Source organism: Populus alba, chromosome 4, assembly GCF_005239225.2.
Source record: "Populus alba chromosome 4, ASM523922v2, whole genome shotgun sequence".
Taxonomy (NCBI): Eukaryota; Viridiplantae; Streptophyta; class Magnoliopsida; order Malpighiales; family Salicaceae; genus Populus; species Populus alba.
Genome location: NC_133287.1, coordinates 6283328 through 6302581, shown reverse-complemented (window position 1 = coordinate 6302581; position 19254 = coordinate 6283328). Strand labels below are relative to the sequence as shown.

At 32.6% G+C, this 19254-nt stretch overlaps 2 protein-coding genes across 3 annotated transcripts; both read left to right on the top strand.

Moving 5' to 3' along the window:
* The first annotated feature begins 3009 nt into the window (after positions 1 to 3009).
* Positions 3010 to 5180, top strand: LOC118030380 (GDSL esterase/lipase At1g29670). The gene is made up of 5 exons (XM_035034461.2): positions 3010 to 3431; positions 3686 to 3810; positions 3904 to 4149; positions 4248 to 4503; positions 4670 to 5180. The coding sequence occupies exons 1-5, from the start codon at positions 3182 to 3184 to the stop codon at positions 4891 to 4893; spliced, it is 1101 nt and encodes a 366-aa protein (XP_034890352.1). The 5' UTR covers positions 3010 to 3181; the 3' UTR covers positions 4894 to 5180.
* Positions 5181 to 9419: 4239 nt separating this feature from the next.
* On the top strand, positions 9420 to 16463 carry LOC118030379 (serine/threonine-protein kinase 12). 2 transcript variants are annotated; one of them, XM_035034459.2, is made up of 13 exons: positions 9420 to 9487; positions 9626 to 10032; positions 10571 to 10645; positions 10737 to 10832; positions 11275 to 11360; positions 11446 to 11566; positions 12257 to 12336; positions 13575 to 13637; positions 13791 to 13897; positions 14068 to 14153; positions 14365 to 14486; positions 15570 to 15681; positions 16075 to 16463. In XM_035034459.2, exons 2-13 carry the CDS (start codon positions 9724 to 9726, stop codon positions 16168 to 16170), a joined length of 1353 nt encoding a protein of 450 aa, XP_034890350.1. In that variant the 5' UTR covers positions 9420 to 9487; positions 9626 to 9723; the 3' UTR covers positions 16171 to 16463. The 2 variants fall into 2 exon arrangements, 1 of the variants encoding a protein (XP_034890350.1); XR_004684312.2 differs by lacking the exons at positions 9420 to 9487; positions 14365 to 14486 and having other exon boundaries at positions 9516 to 10032.
* Positions 16464 to 19254: the final 2791 nt, after the last annotated feature.

Sequence of the window (19254 nt, the reverse complement as noted above, 5' to 3'; positions counted from 1 at the left end):
TAAAATAAAATTTATTTTTAAAAAAATAAATTTAGCAAGAAACGATAAATAAAAAGACTTGAGATAACCTAAGTCATTTTCAAAATTAGTGAAAAATCTTGTAAGTAAAAAAAAAAAAAAAAACAATAACAGGGCCCAATCTCCAAATAAAATAAATGATGAATAACAAAACTAAAAAAAGATGAGCTTAAAGAAAGGAAAAAAAAGTCAAGCAAAACCGAGTGAATCTCCTAAACTCGTAACCCATGAAATCCTAGACCCGAGTTCAATTAAGAAGCTCAATTGCGAACCAATTTAATATTGAACGATGAAATTTATAAAAAAAAAAATTAAAAAAAATTCAAAGTAAAAAAATAGCAATCAATATAATGATGATCAAATCTGATAGAAAAAAAAACTAAAAATAAAATCATACAAAAAATCAATTTAAAAAATTATCTCAAATAAAGCAAATAGAAATCAAAGCATGGGATCAAATATGACAAATGCAAAAAAAATAAAGGATGAAATTGATTCAAAATTTAATTTTGTAAATTATTTCAAATAAAATAAATAATAATCAAAATGATAGGGACCAAATCTGAAAGGAAAACAATTTAAATGGTTGCTTTAAAAATTTTGAGAGTTAGGCATGAAAATCAAGGTTGAGAGAGAAAAGAGGGAGAAACAGAAAGGTTGTTAATGCCAAACCATAGGTCAGAAGCTAAATGTGCTGTCTTGGTAGGTAAAGGTCACTAAGATGATTTCAACAGTGTTAAAAGGAGGCCATCTTTGGCCACCAAAACCCACTTCATGTGTTGTCCGAACATGACAGAGCAGGGGATGCGATGCTACATGCAATACATGTGTCAACTAATTTTGTTTTTTTGATTAATATTTTATATTTATTAAAATACTAATTATTTTCTTAGTCAACTTGTTTATAACCAAAAAAATCAGAATGAAAATACAATAAAGCCCTTAGATGCCATTTAAATAAATTTTGCTAATTGACTCATTTTACTATGCTTTAAAAAAGTGGAAATTTGAAAAAGCCCCTAGACGTAACTTAAATAAAATTTTCTTTTAAGGGAATTTAATCATATTATTATGCTTTAAAATATTAAAAAACCAAGAAAATAATTATTTTTATCCTTATGTTGACTCGATTCAATAGTCACCTCGACCCGTGACTTGAGTCTAGCCCTAGTTCAACCCTCAAGTTGGGTTTTAAAACTATAATAATAACTACTTTTATTTTTACATTGATTTGAGTCAATGGTCAATCCAACTCGTAACTTGAGCTGGCCTCAAGGTGACCCCTGAATTAAGTTTTAGAATGAGAATAATAACAATTTTTTTTTTCTTATGTTAACCTATATTAATGGTCTTAACCCACGACCCGAGTTTGACCCTGAGTCAACTTTCGAGTTGAATTTTAAAATCATAATAATAACTATTTTTATTATTATGTTGACCTGAGTCAATGGTTATCCCAATTCGTGACCTAAGCATGGCCCCAACTCGATCCCCCAGTTAAATTTTAAAATTATAATAATAATATTTTTTATTTTTATATTAATCTAAATTAATGATCAACCCGGCTTCCGCGAGAGAGAGAGAGAGAGAGAGAGAGAGAGAGAGAGAGAGAGGGGGGGGTGTATTTTGTCAAGACAGCCTTTACACGCCAAACGACAACACATCTGATCATCAACGGTGGGGATACAGGGACAAAAAAGACTTCTAGCCTTTACTGTGCCTTGTTCCTCCCATGTGACTCGCTATGACTTGAAATCCCAAGCATTAAATTTAGCAACCTACTAGCATTAATGGTTTAATGGGTACATTTCATGAGCATTAATGGTTTAATGGGTCAATATTAATTAATGTATAGTTTCCCTATCAAAGATATGATCTTGTTCTGCCTCCATCTATCCTTGCTCATTTAGTGCCCTAAATGTGAAATGAAGAGTGTTTGCATTTGCACACATGGTGAATGAATAGGAAAAGGTAGTGGTAGATGCGATCGACCTAGCATGTACCGTTTCCATCGTGCATATCCTTCTTTTAATTTGGACACGAGTCAACGCAGTAAATACAGCAATTATGTAGTCGTATTTCTCTTTCATGAAGCAGTGAGTCAGTGACCATGTTCTTGTATATGTCCACTGACTTTTTGAAGCAACTACTACTTCTGAAACATTAGTGAATCTTGATTCACGATGATCCCCATTGCCAAGTGATTTCGGTTGTTAATAAGCATATTTTATGATTCATTTACATTTTCAAGACATCCATTGATCTGTAAGTATGAATTTCGGTGGCGAAAATGGGTTCATACAAAACGCAGCAGCTGAGAGCCAACCAAGATAGATAAGCACCAAAACAAGACCGAACCAGAAGATTAATTGTTTGTTTTTAATGACAATGATTAGTAATGATTGCAGGATTATGACCCAAGTCCACCACCGACAGAAATATTAACTATTGGCCACTAGCAATTGTTTTCAACCAACACTTTAAGCATACCCAAATCCTAATTAATATTGCTTCTTTCTTCCTTTTCTTGGGATCCATGCCACTAGAAGTTGATGCACTACGCTAGGTTTTATTTGATATTATTAGACTAATTTATAATATTTTCAGGTCTCATAATTAAATTAATACTAGTAACCATAAAGAATTTATTTACAGATTTGAATCGATTCAAGAGAGGATATAGAATTAAAGATAAATTATATTTGAAGATCATAATTCTATATATCATTAAAGATAACCCTGTTTTCAATAAATCATATTCTCTAGATAACATAAAAAAAAAAAAAAAACCATAAATCAAACCTTACACTGAAATTTTTCAAACACTAAGTTGGTCACCGAAGCAATACATCATCCACACAGGGCGTGCAGAGTGATATCTGCCTACTGCCGTCCTTTCCCATGCATAGCCGCGTGATATTAATGCAGCTAACCACCTTCTTCAACTGTAAAAGCTAAAACAATAACCCACTAGTTCCATGGCTTCCCTCTTTCTTTCCTTTTTTGAAGCTCTTGACGCGATCTCCAATGTCACTCCCATCTATATATATGGTACTTGCATTTAAACTCATCACACACACCTCCTCCATTGCCTAGTCCTCTAGTACTTCACACCCTTACCTCTTCTTGATCATTCCTTATATCAAACTTTTTTGATTAATTAATGGAGGGGGTGCTAGAGAAATGTTGGGTGGTGGGTGTGATTTTTGCAGCAGTTTTGCTTTCAGAACCATGTGGCGCTAGAGCGCAGCAAGTTCCTGGCTACTTTATTTTCGGGGATTCTTTGGTCGATAATGGCAATAACAATCAGCTTTCATCTTTGGCTAGAGCTAATTACTTGCCTTATGGGATTGACTTCCCTCGAGGACCGACCGGAAGGTTTTCCAATGGCAGAACAACGGTTGATGTCATTGGTAAGTAGCAGCTCTTACTTCTCTCCCGGCTCTCTCAGTAGTACTACTCTTAACTCTCCATGTATATTTTACCTTGCATTTGAACTCGATCGAAAAATATAAAAAGATTTAATTTTAAATAAAAACAATTTAAATTGACATTAAACTTGGTTGAATTACAACTCTTTATTTTGTATATACAATGGTGTGTATATATGTCGTCGTCAAAGCAAAAGGAACGAGTGCAGCTAACATATATCCTCTATTTCAAACAGCTGAGCAACTGGGCTTCCGCAACTACATTCCACCTTATGCTACAGCAAGGGGCCGAGCTATACTCGGAGGAGTGAATTATGCATCTGCTGCTGCCGGAATCAGAGATGAAACCGGCCAGCAACTCGTAATTATTAACCAACTACTTATTATATATCATTAATACTCATTTTATAGCTTGATTGTTAGGTATATAATTACCAGTCTTTGGTTTTTCCAGGGAGATCGAATTAGTTTTAGTGGTCAAGTACGAAACTACCAGAATACGGTCTCACAAATCGTGAACATACTTGGGGACGAAGACACAGCAGCAAATTATCTAAGCAGGTGCATTTTCTCAATTGGACTAGGCAGCAATGATTACCTTAACAATTATTTCATGCCTCAGTTTTACTCATCAAGCCGCCAATACACTCCAGAGCAATATGCTAATGTTCTTATCCAACAATATACTGACCAGTTAAAGGTCAGTTTTTTTTTTTCTTCAAATAAATTCGGTGTGCTATTTCAAGAAACGAAGAGGTAATTTTTTTGGGACACTAATGTTTACTTGATTTGGTACAGATTTTGTACAACTATGGAGCCAGGAAGTTCGTGTTGATTGGAGTGGGTCAGATAGGCTGCAGCCCCAGTCAATTGGCCCAAAATAGTCCTGATGGGAGAACTTGTGTTCAGAGAGTTAATTCTGCCAACCAGATTTTCAATAATAAGCTCAGATCTCTTGTTGCTCAGTTCAACGGCAATACTCCTGATGCGAGGTTTATCTACATCAATGCTTATGGGATCTTTCAAGATATAATAAGCAGACCTGCAACTTTTGGTAAATATCCCGTTAGCTTTCAAAGTGTTAAACTCTAGAAGTCTGTGTTTTTCAGTGATCCGGGCTGGGACAGACTCCGAGATGTCGAGTCACTGGATTGACCATCAGGTCACCGGGATGACCTGCCGGCCACCCGCTTAATTTGCTTTGTGCTTGTTAATTTCAGGTTTTACGGTTACAAATGCTGGATGTTGCGGTGTTGGGAGGAATAATGGCCAAATTACATGTCTACCTTTACAAAATCCATGCCGGAATAGAAACCAATATGTGTTTTGGGATGCATTTCACCCGACTGAGGCAGCAAACGTAATTATTGGAAGGAGATCTTACAGTGCACAATCTGCATCGGATACATACCCGTTCGATATTCGCCGGCTGGCTCAGTCCTGAAGATGGAGATAATAGTTGTGGTGATATATATGTCAAGTTAAAGATGTTCCCAAGAATTTTTTTTCTTTTTTGCTATATAATGCTGGTTGCTATTATTTTTGTTGTCAATTGTTCCATGGAATTTCAAGTGTAAACAAGTTAAGACAGAGTCTTATCTACGCATTGAATCTAGTGATTCATGCAAACTTGTATTGAGTGTGAGATTTTGCTTGAATTAAATTTCTTAAATTACTATAAGATGTAAATTGAAAATTGAATTGAGTAATATTATGCTTTTATTTTGATTATACATTGTCCTAATTAAGGTAACAAACATACATATATTATGTATAACATGAATTATATGAAGATAATTGAGTGATTAAAAAAGGATTTATTAACCTAGGTGAATTAGAAAAAATATTTCATGTATTCTCAAAAAGTATTATTAGTGAAATCATAGTGAAATGAGATTTCAAAAGAGATTCAACTTATTTAAGAAATCAATAAATATAACGTTAAGAATAAAAATAATTTAACAAAACAAATATACTTCATGCTATAATATTTAAATTAGAATTTTTTTTAAAGAAATAATAATTATACTGAGAAACTAGTCATTAAAATAATAAATCAAATCATTTATGATTTTTTTTAGTATTTAAAAGATCATGATAAGTTATAGACATTATATTTGATCTTCAAATTTAAATCGATCAATTATTGAATTGATAATAAATTAGATTGTCTATTTGTTTAATCCTATTTTATTTAGGATTATGATTTATATTTGTTCCAACTTATTAGGGAACCTAATGGGTCACACACATAAGAACCAGTGGTGAGAAATTAAAATGGAATGATTGATTAAGTGTGACTTGATTGTAAATAAGTTTTAAAAATTAAGGACTAGAATGTAATTAATACATGAATTATAATTTTAGACCTAAAGAAAAAAAAAATCAAGTAAGGACTTGATTGGATAAATTTCTTGAATTATTCTGAAATAACATATGTGATATTATTTAAAAGACAAATTACTGTCATTTATATGTTTTTAGGTTTCTCTATGTATAAAATTTTATGTCTTTTATTTTTTGTACACAGATAAAAACTATGTTAATTATAAAAATACTTGAAAAAAAAAAAAAGAGCTAATACTCAAATGAATAACAATCTTTCTTTTCTAAAAGAATTTAGATGATTTTTTATTGATGGTTCATGAAGATTAGCATTAGAGGTTAGATAATTGGATGACTTGTGAGCCAGATAAAAGGGTTTGGAAGAATTATTTTCTTGTTTGTTTTGGAATCCAAGTGGCAGCATCATAACCTATTTGACTAAAGGTTTTTTTCAAACAAGGATTTCATTCAAGAATTATTTCTTCTTATCCATATTGTGCGACTATTTAGCATTATTTTTCAAAAAAAAAAAATATTATTATTATTCATGTTGTTTTATTTAAGATAGTTTGGGCCTTATTTTAATTTGAGTTTATGTTAGCATATTAGATCTTCCAGGGTTTACTTTATTTCAAGTATAAATATTATTTTATAAGACATTATTTTTTTAAGTTGGATAATACATCATTGTCCCATTTATTATATGTGAGAGATGAATTATTTTAATTTGGTTCTTTATTGAACTACTTTTACTTATCAAATAATTAACAAAGCTTCATGACATCTTTTATACTTTTTGTTAACATCGGTTTATAGGTGTTAGATGGAGCCTTGGTTTCTATACTCTTGATGTCTTGGTGTAGGTTATCATTGTGTCAAGCTCAATTAAAAACCTAAATTTAGCTTTTTTGAGAATGATCGATTTGACTATGAATTTCTAGATCTTTAAATCTATGAGATTCACATTATTAACCTTCACAACTTAAGCATAACCGCTCTAACCATAAAATATGGATTTTAACCAATGTGTATCCATATCTCTTTCTAAGTTCACGACCCTCCTCATAAACCTATATCACATTATACCTATAATGGCATGGAAAAACAAAAAACATCTTTTGACAAAACATGTTTAGTTATGAAGATGGAACTCATAATAAAGTAAAAACTTTTTGTCTTAGATGAAACTTATGTTATTGTCAAGAAAAGAAAATAAACAAATGGACACACCATTGCTCTCTTTTATAGTTAATAACTTATTTCAATAATGAGAAACATACGTGTTAGAAAGAAATAAGAAAAAAAAATCAAAATAGGCCAAATGAGCTAAAAGTTCGAAGCAAGAAAATAAGGGATTAAAATAAAATCAAATTTCTTGGTGGAAGGAAAATGAAAAATTTTGTTCTGTAAATAGTAGAGGAATCTTGCAAGAAAAAGGAGCTGCCACACAAAACATACTATCCATCATCTCTTCCACCCAAAACCCTAGCCATCATTTTTTTCTTCATATATTCTAGTAGCTCTTAGCTATTTTTTCATTTCAAACCTCAAACCTCTCTTGAATAATTATCTTGCTTTATTGTTGATTTTTGATGTGTTTTATGATGAGGTTTTGATTGGGCAATCTTCTTTGAATGAATATTTATGTTAGATAAATATCATGCTTATTTGATTATTTTAATGTGTGTTGTGATGAGATTTTGAGATTATGCAATGTATATTAGATTGGTTTTATATTGGAATGATGTTGGACCAAATCTTTGAAGTCTTGCATATATATATATATATATATATATATATATATTCTCATATGTATGGATTATGTGAAATAACTTGCTTAGACTTAAGTTTAGCCTTGTCCATGTGTTTATTACTTATTATAATTTTATGCATGTAAAATTAGGGTTTTATGTGTTTATAACGCCTTTGATGGACAATTGTCCTTGTTTGATGTTCATCTATTTTATTAGTAATTACATGATCATCATTAGTCAAAGCACTAACAAAATATATCATCATCATCATATTTAGCATGGCCAAGTCCTTTAAAAAATAACTTATTTAAAAAAGCATGACATAATCAAATGATTTTTTTCAATATCATTGTACTTATTTATATACAAATGTTTTTTTTTTTTTAATGAAGAGCCAATAAATGAATGAAGCCAATACACGTTTGAGCTTGAATGAACGACCTAGATGCACCTAGCTTCCTCGACCAGGCATAGGCACCTGGCCTTTAAAAATAAAGGCTAGGTGTTCATTGTCTTGGGAGTCCAAGATTATATGCCTGATCTCTAAAAAAATTGTCTAAGTGCACAATTAGTTTGGAAGGCCAAGTCCACTCGCCTTTTGTTTTTCAAAGATCAAACGAGTTGTTTGCTTAAGAAATTTTTGATCGAAGTATCATGAAATCAGGTCCCAAGATATTTGATTTCTAAAACCCAAATTTCAAAATCTTTTCAACTAAAAAGCACACACATACACACGACACATCATAAGAACCTCTATAGCTCAAATTTCAACCCCAAAACATTCTCCAATCATCCTAAGAACTAAAAATCAAATCACACTTTTCGGATCCATTATATTTTTTAGCATCCCTTCATTGAACTCTGTTATTCAAGACAAGCTAATTGACACCAAAATCGATATTGTTTTAGATTGAAATGTGGTTGATAGAGAGTTTTTTTCTCCCCCTCTTCTCTTTTTGGTGATTTTCTCTTTTATTTTTCACTAAATATAAGAAAAATATAGTTTTGTGACTAAAATATAAATATTGACAACTACGTGGACCAAAGCGTTTAATGGCGCACCCCTTGAACAATACAAATGGAAAAGTGTTTTTTTTTTTTTTGGGTTAATCTGATCCTTGTTATTTCATTTTTCTTTCTAGCTTAACCCTATTATTGAATTTCGTAATAGCAATCTGTAACATCACCTAGGAATAATCTTTGTCACATCACATATGTGAAAGCATATACAGCAAGAACAAAACTCAACACAAAAAACCATGTGATAACATAACTTGAAAGGACGAGAAAACAACCTAAAAAGAAAAAAAAAGACTAAACATTTAGGTGAACAATTAATGTGTCTTAATAGAAAATGATGACTCCTTATTATAGCCTAGAGTATAATTGATATTAATATTAATAAAATTATCCGGCAAACAACAGTTTTATACACACACACACACACACACACACACATATATATGATGGGAGACATTTTCTAGGTAAGCAAATTGGCCTCGTTTTCCATGGGTCGTCTTCCTTCCACGAAGATGAAGCCGAAAATGGATGTGAACACAGATGCGAATTAATACTAAGTAAAGCATCTCTAGAATGGGGTGCTGGTCTCAGCGAATGAAATAACCCTAATAAGGGCCTCTGACTTGTGTGAAGGAAGAAGATGACGCCAATTACTACTGGGTCCTATGTTGACTGCGACGATGGCCAGCATTTCCCAGCAAAGATGAGCTTGATATCAGCTGCTTGCTTGGATCTTAAGTTTTTCCACGTGATCTTATCCATCTTAAGTTGACAATTGACATTGCCGGCGTATCCGTTATTTAAATTATTATTTTTTTTTTTTGTTCTTGATTCGCTAAAGTTAAAAATAAAATAAAATAAAACCTATAAGATATTATATCCGCGGGCATCCGCCTCCTTCCTTTCATGCTTGCATCACAATTGTCATCACAGGCGCAGGTAATCGCGTGAATCACACATTCCAATTTAAATTCACATTTCTTTCTTTGGGGAAAAAAAAGATAGGAAAAAGATTCCGAATTTGAATGATTCACGCGTGTATAGCTAAAGCCAACATTGCTTCCTTCTCCATTTTAGGGTTTTAAGCGGTCAGCGACAGAAGAGGAAAGAGTATAAAATTGCCCTTCCATCGTTCCCTCCTAATCAGCCCCACGAAATATTCTTCTTTCAAAATAATGGAAGGGAAGAATCCATTGAGGTTTACGTTAGGAAAGCAATCGTCACTAGCACCGGAGAGAGACCGAGAAGAATCTGATGTTGATATGGATGGAGTTGATCCAGGAGTGAGGCTAATGTACTTAGCTAATGAAGGAGATCTAGAAGGGATCAAAGATTTGGTGAATTCTGATGTTGATGTTAATTTTCGTGATATTGATGGCCGTACTGCACTTCATATTGCTTCTTGTCAAGGCCTCACTCAAGTTGTCGATCTTTTGCTCGATCATGGGGCCGAAATTGACCCCAAGGATCGTTGGGGTAGCACTGTATGTATTTGGATAATGATTTTGTTTTTCTGATTTGTGTTTCTTCAGATTGTTGAAATAGTTGTTTTGAGATATTAGATTGCTGGCTGGCTTAATTTTTTTTTTTTAATATTTTTTTATCGGGTTGATGATGTTGTACGGCCCGAGATTTGAGTTTGATTCCTAACAAGCCTATGGGTAGATAGACTTTGTGGATTATGAAGTTAGGAATTTTGCTTTGTGTTAAATAATTTTGTTGTTAATTTGGAGGAGGCATGCGGTGTATGCCATTTGAGTTAGCCCAGGCAATTTGCTCAAGCATTTTGTTTTGAGCCAAAGGGTTTCAAATTGCCAGTTTGGAGTGGGTTCTGTTGCTGATGCTAGGTAGTAAGATATGGGATGCTTTCAAATTCTCCAGTTGCATGGAGAGCATTACAAACCCAAGCATTCCTGGGGTTTTTTAAATACTAAAATGTATCGTTTGGTTTGTTGTTTAACTGATAGTTAAGAGTTTTTTTTTTTCTTTTCTTTTCTCAGTAAACTGATGTTGCTTAAACAGCCTCTTGCAGATGCTATATTTTACAAAAACCATGATGTGATCAAACTCTTGGAGAAGCGTGGTGCAAAACCTCTGGTATGTTATCAGTTTTGTTTTTTACATGATGCATCAGTTTACTTTTGCCCTGTTTTTCTTATTGTGTCTTGGATCGGTTCTGTTTATGTAGATGGCTCCTATGCACGTTACACATGCACGTGAGGTCCCGGAATATGAAATCAATCCTGATGAACTGGATTTTACTAACAGTGTGGAATTAACTAAGGTCACTTGTTCCCCATATCTTTTTTCACCTTCTGGAACTTATGAGCTTCTGTTTGTCTTCTGATAACATTGCTTACAGACCTCTTTGAGCTAGTATTTTATTGCTTCTTATGTTAATGTTGTGAAGATCAATGTCAGTTTCTTCTTGTGTTGATACTTATTGTCAAATGTTACAACTTCAATTTAAACTTTGTAGATGATTTTGAGTGAAACTCTTATATATATACACATATATATAAGTGGCTTATATCCCTCTACTGTAAGCATTCGAGTTGAGTAAGAATACAATGATGAGTTCCTTAGGTAATGAGCATATTAGGTAATGAACATATATATTTTAGATAAGATATCTGAGGTGTTTTGGCTAATTCTATGGTCAAACTGTATTTGACCTGTTTGAAACACATCTCATTTTCAAGTTGATTGTGTGAAATATGCCACAGGGAACCTTTTGTGTAGCATTATGGCGAGGAATTCAGGTTGCTGTTAAAAAGCTTGGTGAGGAGGTGCTTTCGGACGAGGATAAAGTGTGGGTTATCTATACCCTGAACCTTTTTTCTTAATAGTATCTAGTTTTGTACGCTTCGGTTATCATGACAGTTAGTTTTGCACAGGAGAGCATTCAGAGATGAACTTGCATTGCTTCAGAAAATACGGCATCCAAATGTGGTCCAGTTTCTGGGTGCTGTTACTCAAAGTAGTCCAATGATGATCGTGACTGAATATTTACCCAAGGTTTGTTCTTTAATTCTGTCGCTCACCATGGGAGTGGCATATCCAATCTTATTCATTCTTATTGTTTTCTGCTGGATGTTTGTTATTGCCACAACTCTATTATTTTTGTATAATTCTTTTTGCTGGTTGTTATGCATCATTTTCAATGCCAGTTATTGTGGCTTTATTTTTCCTGTCTGCTTTATTGAATTTGATGATGATAAATTTGTTCCCCTGATGAGCCCTCCTTTGAAGTCAACTTGTTTCTGGTATATACATGCACCCATGTGGATATGATTTCTTAAACAAACTTTAATAGTATTAATGGTATATCCTTGTGAAAATTTCTGCTTCATGTGTGATGGATTTGTCCTTTGGATTTGATTTGTAAGCAAGGATGGGAAGACCATCCTCCATTTCTCTTCTTAGCATCCTTCCTTCTAACCTGAAATTCACTTGTATTGAAATTAGAGACTAGATCTTTGTAAATATTTACTTCTACTTAGTAAATAGGTCAATTCTGCTCTTTCACATCAGCAGAGTGGTGGATCTGCATTTTCTCTGTGGTGACATCTATCTATCTATCTATCTATCTATCTTTATTTTTCCAGAAGAAATTAATAGATAAAAATGCTTTTAGATGTTCAAGTCATGAAATCTTATATCATAAAATTAACATTTGTAGTTTTTGGTTTTCCATTAATATTACAGGGAGATTTTTGTGCGTTCTTGAAAAGAAAAGGAGCATTAAAACCAATAGCAGCTGTGAGACTTGCACTTGATATTGCAAGGTCTGTTATTATTTATTATTTTTATTTTTCCCATTAATGCAGTGTAAACACAAATTTCAAGTCTAAAATAAAGAATGTACAGTGGGCTTGTAAATACTTGGTGTTTACACTCCCACCCCCCATAAAAGGCCTCCTTGCTTTTTCTTGGAGTTTATTATTATTCTGAATATCTAATTTGTTTCAAATAGCAATCATTTTTTGATTTGATGCGTATACATTAGTGACTGACCCACTAAGAATGATAAATAACATTTTCTAGCTATAGAACTTAGTCTGCTTGAAGAAAATGTCAATCAAATGAATAGCTAGGAGAGTATCATGTATTCAAGAATTGTGATTCAAGACTAAAAATCTCATGATTGACTTGTACTTTCGAAGGATCTTACAGTTCTGCTGTCAAACATATTAGGATATAAAACTGGTCTCCAAGCCTTGGATAAATACATGATTTATTGCCTAAAGTTTTTTTTTTTTTCAAAACTTTGATTGTTCAATGTATAGCATATAGTTTTTCCAGTAATTTAACAATCATTTGAGAAACACTAAAGTTGTGGAGTCTCGTTTATTTAATGTAAATGGGTAAAAAATTGGACAGTGATGCCTATGTGATGTAGGACTAGCCAAATTGATGTAGAATAAAAAAAAACAAGATCACCAACAAGGAGGCTAATTTAGAACAGTAACCAAAATTCACCAATAAGAGAGTCAACATTCTTGGTCATGAAGGGAACAAAACAAAGACGCATTTGATCCTAAGGAATCAGCACAAGAGAGACCCATTTAATCTTGAAGAACATTCAAAGTCTTTGTTTCAATCATTAATGATACATTCTTAAAATAACTAATGTTGAGGTGCTTATTTACATGCACCAAACCAAACAAAGTAGGAAAACCTAATAAGTCTTAATTCAAGAAGGAAACTAAAATCCTAATTTAACTAATAACTAATGAATATTAATTTTCCTAAATAATAAAATCTAATATAATAATAAAATATTTAAAATTCTTAAATAAATAAAAATTAATTCCCGTTGTTTCCCTTCATCCCCCATCACTAAGATTTTAAGTTCTTGTATGGATGATATATAGTGTTAGATTTTACTGTAAAACAAATCCTTCAAGATGTGTGACATGCTTTGGTTGATGGAGATGAAGATGAAAATGTTAGCTGTTTGCCTGTCACTTCACTCCCTGATGACAGTCTTGAAAGAACTATTCTATTTCTGCAAATGTTGCAGGGGAATGAATTACTTGCATGAGAATAAGCCGGTACCAATAATTCACCGTGATCTTGAGCCTTCGTAAGTTTTCTTGTTCAACTTAGGCTGGTTTTTTTATTTGACATGCACACATATCTATGACTATAGTGGAACTTTCAGTTAAAATTCATTGGATTCCTCAATTTTGCTGACATTGTCAGCACCTTCTTATGTTGCTTATGAGCAAGATAACAGAAATATATTGCGGGATGATTCTGGGCATCTGAAAGTCGCAGACTTTGGAATTAGCAAGTTGCTTACAGTTAAAGAAGAAAAACCTCCAAGTAGTCTCGACAATTCCTGTAAGCGTGGCTTTTTCATCTTTATGAACCTCATTTATTTTGGAAGTAGCTAAACCAAATGCCTTTCCTACATGCCAGCTATTTTCTTGTATGTATTCATTGATCCATATTCCTGTAGCTGACTTGTTAGATGAATATTGTTATGGAAATGTCTGTTTTGTCATTGACAGGGCGGTATGTGGCTCCAGAGGTTTTCAAAAATGAAGAATATGATACTAAAGTAGATATTTTCTCCTTTGCTTTAATCCTACAGGAGGTAAAGACTTCTCAGTCGTATCATTACAGGTCTTCTTGTAATAACAGGCCTTTGTATATGTTAGAGCATTTTCTCACTGTGCACCCAGAGTTCATGCTTAGCGCCTCAACAATTTGACAAAGCATATACATGCAACCTCATTTATTCTTGATCTTTGATAGATTTTATGATTTATTTTGACTATGGACATTTGTTATCTAATATACATTAGATGATTGAAGGCTGCCCGCCATTTTCTGCTAAACAAGAACATGAGGTTCCTTCAGCTTATGCAGCGAAAGAGCGTCCGCCTTTTAGAGCTCCAACAAAGTCCTATGCACATGGACTTAAAGAGTATGCCATTCTGTCTTGGGGGTTCTTTTTACATGAGATTTGTTCTTTTTTAAGCTCCAACAAAGTCCTATGCACATGGACTTAAATAGTATGCCATTCTGTCTTAGGGGTTCTTTTTACATGAGATTTTTTCTTTTTTAAAGCATTGAGTTTATTGCAATTGTTCTTAAACTAACTGTGGAATCTGACATCATATTTTTCTATAATTGGATTTGGTATGAAAACATTATACATGTACGAACATCATTAATAAGAACCACTAGTAAACATAAGCAAACATTAAAACAAAAGAAATTTTAAGCAAGAGGTGGTGCTCCTGTAGGATGGATCTTCAATTAATTCCACATTGACTACCACAAGTGATGTAATAACTTCTCATGAGTTGAAACTCAGTCTAGAGGCTTCATGAGGCAGAACCTGAAGCATGCTGCTCTTATAGCTTCTTTAAAAAAGTCTACTACCAGAATCTGTGAATTGCATTGCTAAGAAGTCCTGGAACCACGGCCAAACCCAAACATTTTTGCATGTAAACAATGACTGTCTGACAATGCCTTGACTCACCAAGACAGAAAAGATGGTGTCATGGTATTCTTAAGAATTGTTTACTCTTATTTCTTAAGATCTTTTTAATCTGCTTTCCATTCTGGAATCAAGTTGAGAATGGAGTGAATTGAATTTGAATTCATATCATATCACTAGTTTGAATTCCATTGAATTTTAAACAATTCAAACCTAACACGAAATTGTGTTTCTTTTTGTTTATACACAAGATTTTTGAGTCAACTTTCCATTTGGAATGATTCTAGATAAATAGCTACTCGAGTTAAATTGAACCCTGAGCAATCTATGATCCTGAACAAATCTCGTAATTCATCAAATGCTGGTCACTGTAGAAACATCCATAGACAGGTTTATAAAATATCTTCATTATCACAAATTGTGTATTCTATTATAAATAGTTCTCACAAAATTGAATTGCTTGGTACCTTCCACCTATACTGTCAAGATTGTTCAATGTCAACTGATCTTTCATTGAGATCAGTTATGGGATAGAGAAATCATGACGCTGTCTTCATTTCACAGGTTAATTCAGGAGTGCTGGCATGAGAATCCAGCTAAGCGACCAACTTTCAGGCAGATACTAACAAGACTGGATGCCATTCAAAACAGTATTGGTCATAAGAGACGTTGGAAGGTTTCTCCTCTGAATTTGTGTTTGGGGATACTTTACTTTACCTGATGAGTAACCACAATTTTGACATTGCACTTTATCTGACTGTCTCTGAAGCAGTTCGTGCGAATAACTAATCATTTCTGGTGTTGAATTGCTATAAATGCTTTATTCTAAGTGCCCCTGGTGGGATTAATACATTAGAGTCTTCCGTTATGTTATTCTTTGGTGCTATGAGTACTAGTTTTGATAATAAATATTGAAAAACGATACTATTAAATTTATGAATTGAACCTTCTCTTGGGAGCTACATTTTTCTAGTTCTAGTTCTTTAGGAGAGCATTTTATCCCGTTGACACTACTGTTTTTGTAGAACTAACGGTTTTTTTGTTCCCTTTTTTTGGGTAAAATGCACAGGTGAGACCACTGAAATGCTTTCAGAATCTGGAGGCAATGTTAAAGAAAGATCGTAGTCTAAGCCACCGCAGTTCACGTTCTTACAGCAGTATATGAATAAGCAAGAGTTTGTTACCCACTTAGCTTATATATGTGCAGAGATTTTTATCAAGCATTGGTGATCAAAGGATTATTTTACTAGTTTAGAGCTCAGCTTTCCTGCCTGTGTAATTCCATTTGCAATCGGATTTTCGTTATTTGATATTTGTCGACTCTCCCGTTGAAATTGTGGGTTGAGAAACAAACTCCATATATCATTCACTGTTGTCGTTCAAAACACTCTGGCTTCTCAAATATGTACATCATGAGTGCTATAAATTTCCCTATCCTGATTAACTTTATTTTGCTAATCTTTTGATGTGTCTGATTCTAAGATTTAGATTTCCAGGAGAGATGAACTGCAGATTAGGTGGTTGATTATGACATGATCAGCACCAATCGTTCTGATTGGATCATGAATGAGCAATAAGTCAATTGGATTTGGATACTCATAATTGGTTTGAATTTAATGAACTTGGATTTGGATTCTTATATGTTCTTAAGGGAATATAAATAATTATATTATTCTTTTTGAATTCTACTTGCCAAGTCAAATTGCAAGATTCATGGAAAATAAATTGATTATTAAAGTGGGCAGAAAAAGGCGACAAAGTTGTTGGTAATGCGAGAAAGAACACATTTTTTATTTTCTTATTTAGTACTAGATTAAATCCATTTCTTTGGATAGGCCAGCTTTTGCGCACGGAAATCAAGCTCGTTTTTTCGGTGAAGTCAAAAAACATACTAGGGATTTATGTGAATTTTACTTCTTTTCATAGTTGGAGTTTTAAATTTGAATTATTAAAAAAAACTTTAATCTATGTGAGAAAAATACTTGGATATCCACAATAAATCTACGTTGTGTTTTCATTTTTACCCTTTCCTATATAAAAAATAGCTAGCAGCCAGAGATAATATTCTCTTTGCATTTTATTTGAAGAATTAAATTACTAAAACAAGCTTTTAGGCAAAAAAAAAAAAAAAAAGAAACAAAAAAGAACTTTCATCCAAGGATTTTATGATCAATTTTTTTTTTTTTGAATGGATAGCCATGACCTCTTAATTCAGCCTTTAGCATCACCTATTACAAACCTCCCTCATCTTCTCTCGATACATGAGAGAGCAAGAGCAGGAGAAGAAGCGGCTTTAAAAAAAAAAAGAGCTTTTTTAAAAGAGAAACAGAGAGATAAGGCAACACAAAAACTAATGGCAAAATTATTTATTTATGGAAAGGAGTTGACGGTGATTAAGGCTCCACGTGACCACATCACCATGCAATTTGAATCAAGCTAACAATTTTCTGTGGTCCCAATGAGATTACTCGAGCAACTATTAACAACTCTCAATGATACCTATGCTCCATCTCATCACTCTTCTAGTTCAGGTTGAGATCTGCTTTAATCTCTTCCTCTGATTTTTGTCAACTAAATAGATAAATTATATTTAATAATACTTTTTAAATTAATAATAATTTTTTTTCATTTTATTTTAATTTTTTTAATTGTATTTTTTGTTTTAATTTTTTTTTAAATAATTACATATAATAACGATGAAATGTGAAATACCAACAAAATTAATGATGAGCTAAGCCCCTCATAGAGTTCTAGAGACTTGGAAAAAAACTTATTAGATTTGCCTCCTTTAAATGTTGTTCTCCGATAGATTAATTCTTTTGATAATATGCATATAATTACCAATAGATTTATCATCGGTTTATTCTGTCGGTAACATACATATAAATGTAATTTTATGATGGATTAATTATGTTGGTAATATTCCACAAAAACCAATGAATTTACCGATGAAATTATTGTCGGTGAAAGCTTTTTGTTTGACACGATACTTATATCAATAAATTTATCGATGATTATATTACCGATGGAATGAACGATGAAATAGAGATCTATGAAAATTATTGGAATAGGAAATCTGTAATTATTCACTCCATGCTTGGATAATTTCTTATCCGACCACTAGGTTAAGCTAAACAATTATTAGAAGTGTGAATAATAGTGATGAAATGTGAATATAATCACTCCAATATTTTATTAGAAGTTTTCATATGTTTTACTTATATTGAGTTAAAATTTTAGATCAATCATTAAATAAAAAGGTCTTGTGATAAGATCTAGAAGCTACTATAAGAGATTTGTATTAGTTTTTTTTAGTTAATTTAGGATTCTTATTCCTATTTTATTTAGAACCATTTTATTGTTTTTCCAAGGTTGTTTGGGTAGTTTTTTTTACGTATTATAAATAGGATTATTTAGCTTGTATTTAGATTTTTTTATTTTTTTACATGCTTTGATTTTAGAATAATCTATTGTGTGAGAGTAGAAATTCTCATAATCTGGTTCTTCTATTCTGACTTATAAAAGAATTAACCAAGCTTTATTGCATCTTTTATACTTGTTGTTTATGTCTCTTTATAGGTGTTGAATGAGGGTTTAATTTCTTTAGTCTTGGTGCCTCGGTATAAGTTATCATTGTGTCAAGTTTAATCACAAGTCTGAATTTAGCTTTTTTGAAAATAATCGATTTAACTATAGGTTTTTGGATATTTATATCCATGGGGTTTGCATCACTCCCTCGTTAGAAATTAACTCTGGTCAGCCATATATCTTTCCCTTTTTCCCTTATTCTTCCCATAGGTTTCTTGGCTTTAAAGTATAAAGTTGCAAAACATGTTACAGTGCACTATCCAAGCATGGAATGATTATATTCACATTTCGTTGCTATTATTAACACTTCTAATAAAAGTTTAGCTCGCCCAATGGTCATATAAGAAATTATGCTTATAAGCGCACAACTATAAATTAGGAAAAATAAACCTATAAAGTGGAAGGATCAAAATCCTCTTATACATAGATTAAATTAATTAAGGTCTAATCATTTCTTATTGAATATCTAGTCTTCTTAAAATTCACCTTGATCTAAATACTCTAAATAAGACTATTGAATGCGTCTTTGAGCTTCTTTACCCTTGACCGTGTAATTGGCATAACTAGAACTTTTAATAGATCTTTTGGTATAGTTTGAATTGCATTATCCCCTCTCTCTTTAAAAGAATTTGACCTTAAGTGATCACTTACAAAAAACAAA

Coding starts and splice junctions, on each gene's coding strand:
- LOC118030379 (XM_035034459.2), top strand. CDS start 9,724: ATGGAAGGGAAGAATCCATTGAGGTTTACGTTAGGAAAGCAATCGTCA. Junction 11,567..12,256: donor TGACTGAATATTTACCCAAG/GTTTGTTCTTTA, acceptor TTAATATTACAG/GGAGATTTTTGTGCGTTCTT. Junction 14,487..15,569: donor TATGCACATGGACTTAAAGA/GTATGCCATTCT, acceptor TTCATTTCACAG/GTTAATTCAGGAGTGCTGGC.
- LOC118030380 (XM_035034461.2), top strand. CDS start 3,182: ATGGAGGGGGTGCTAGAGAAATGTTGGGTGGTGGGTGTGATTTTTGCA. Junction 3,432..3,685: donor AACAACGGTTGATGTCATTG/GTAAGTAGCAGC, acceptor TATTTCAAACAG/CTGAGCAACTGGGCTTCCGC. Junction 4,150..4,247: donor AATATACTGACCAGTTAAAG/GTCAGTTTTTTT, acceptor GATTTGGTACAG/ATTTTGTACAACTATGGAGC.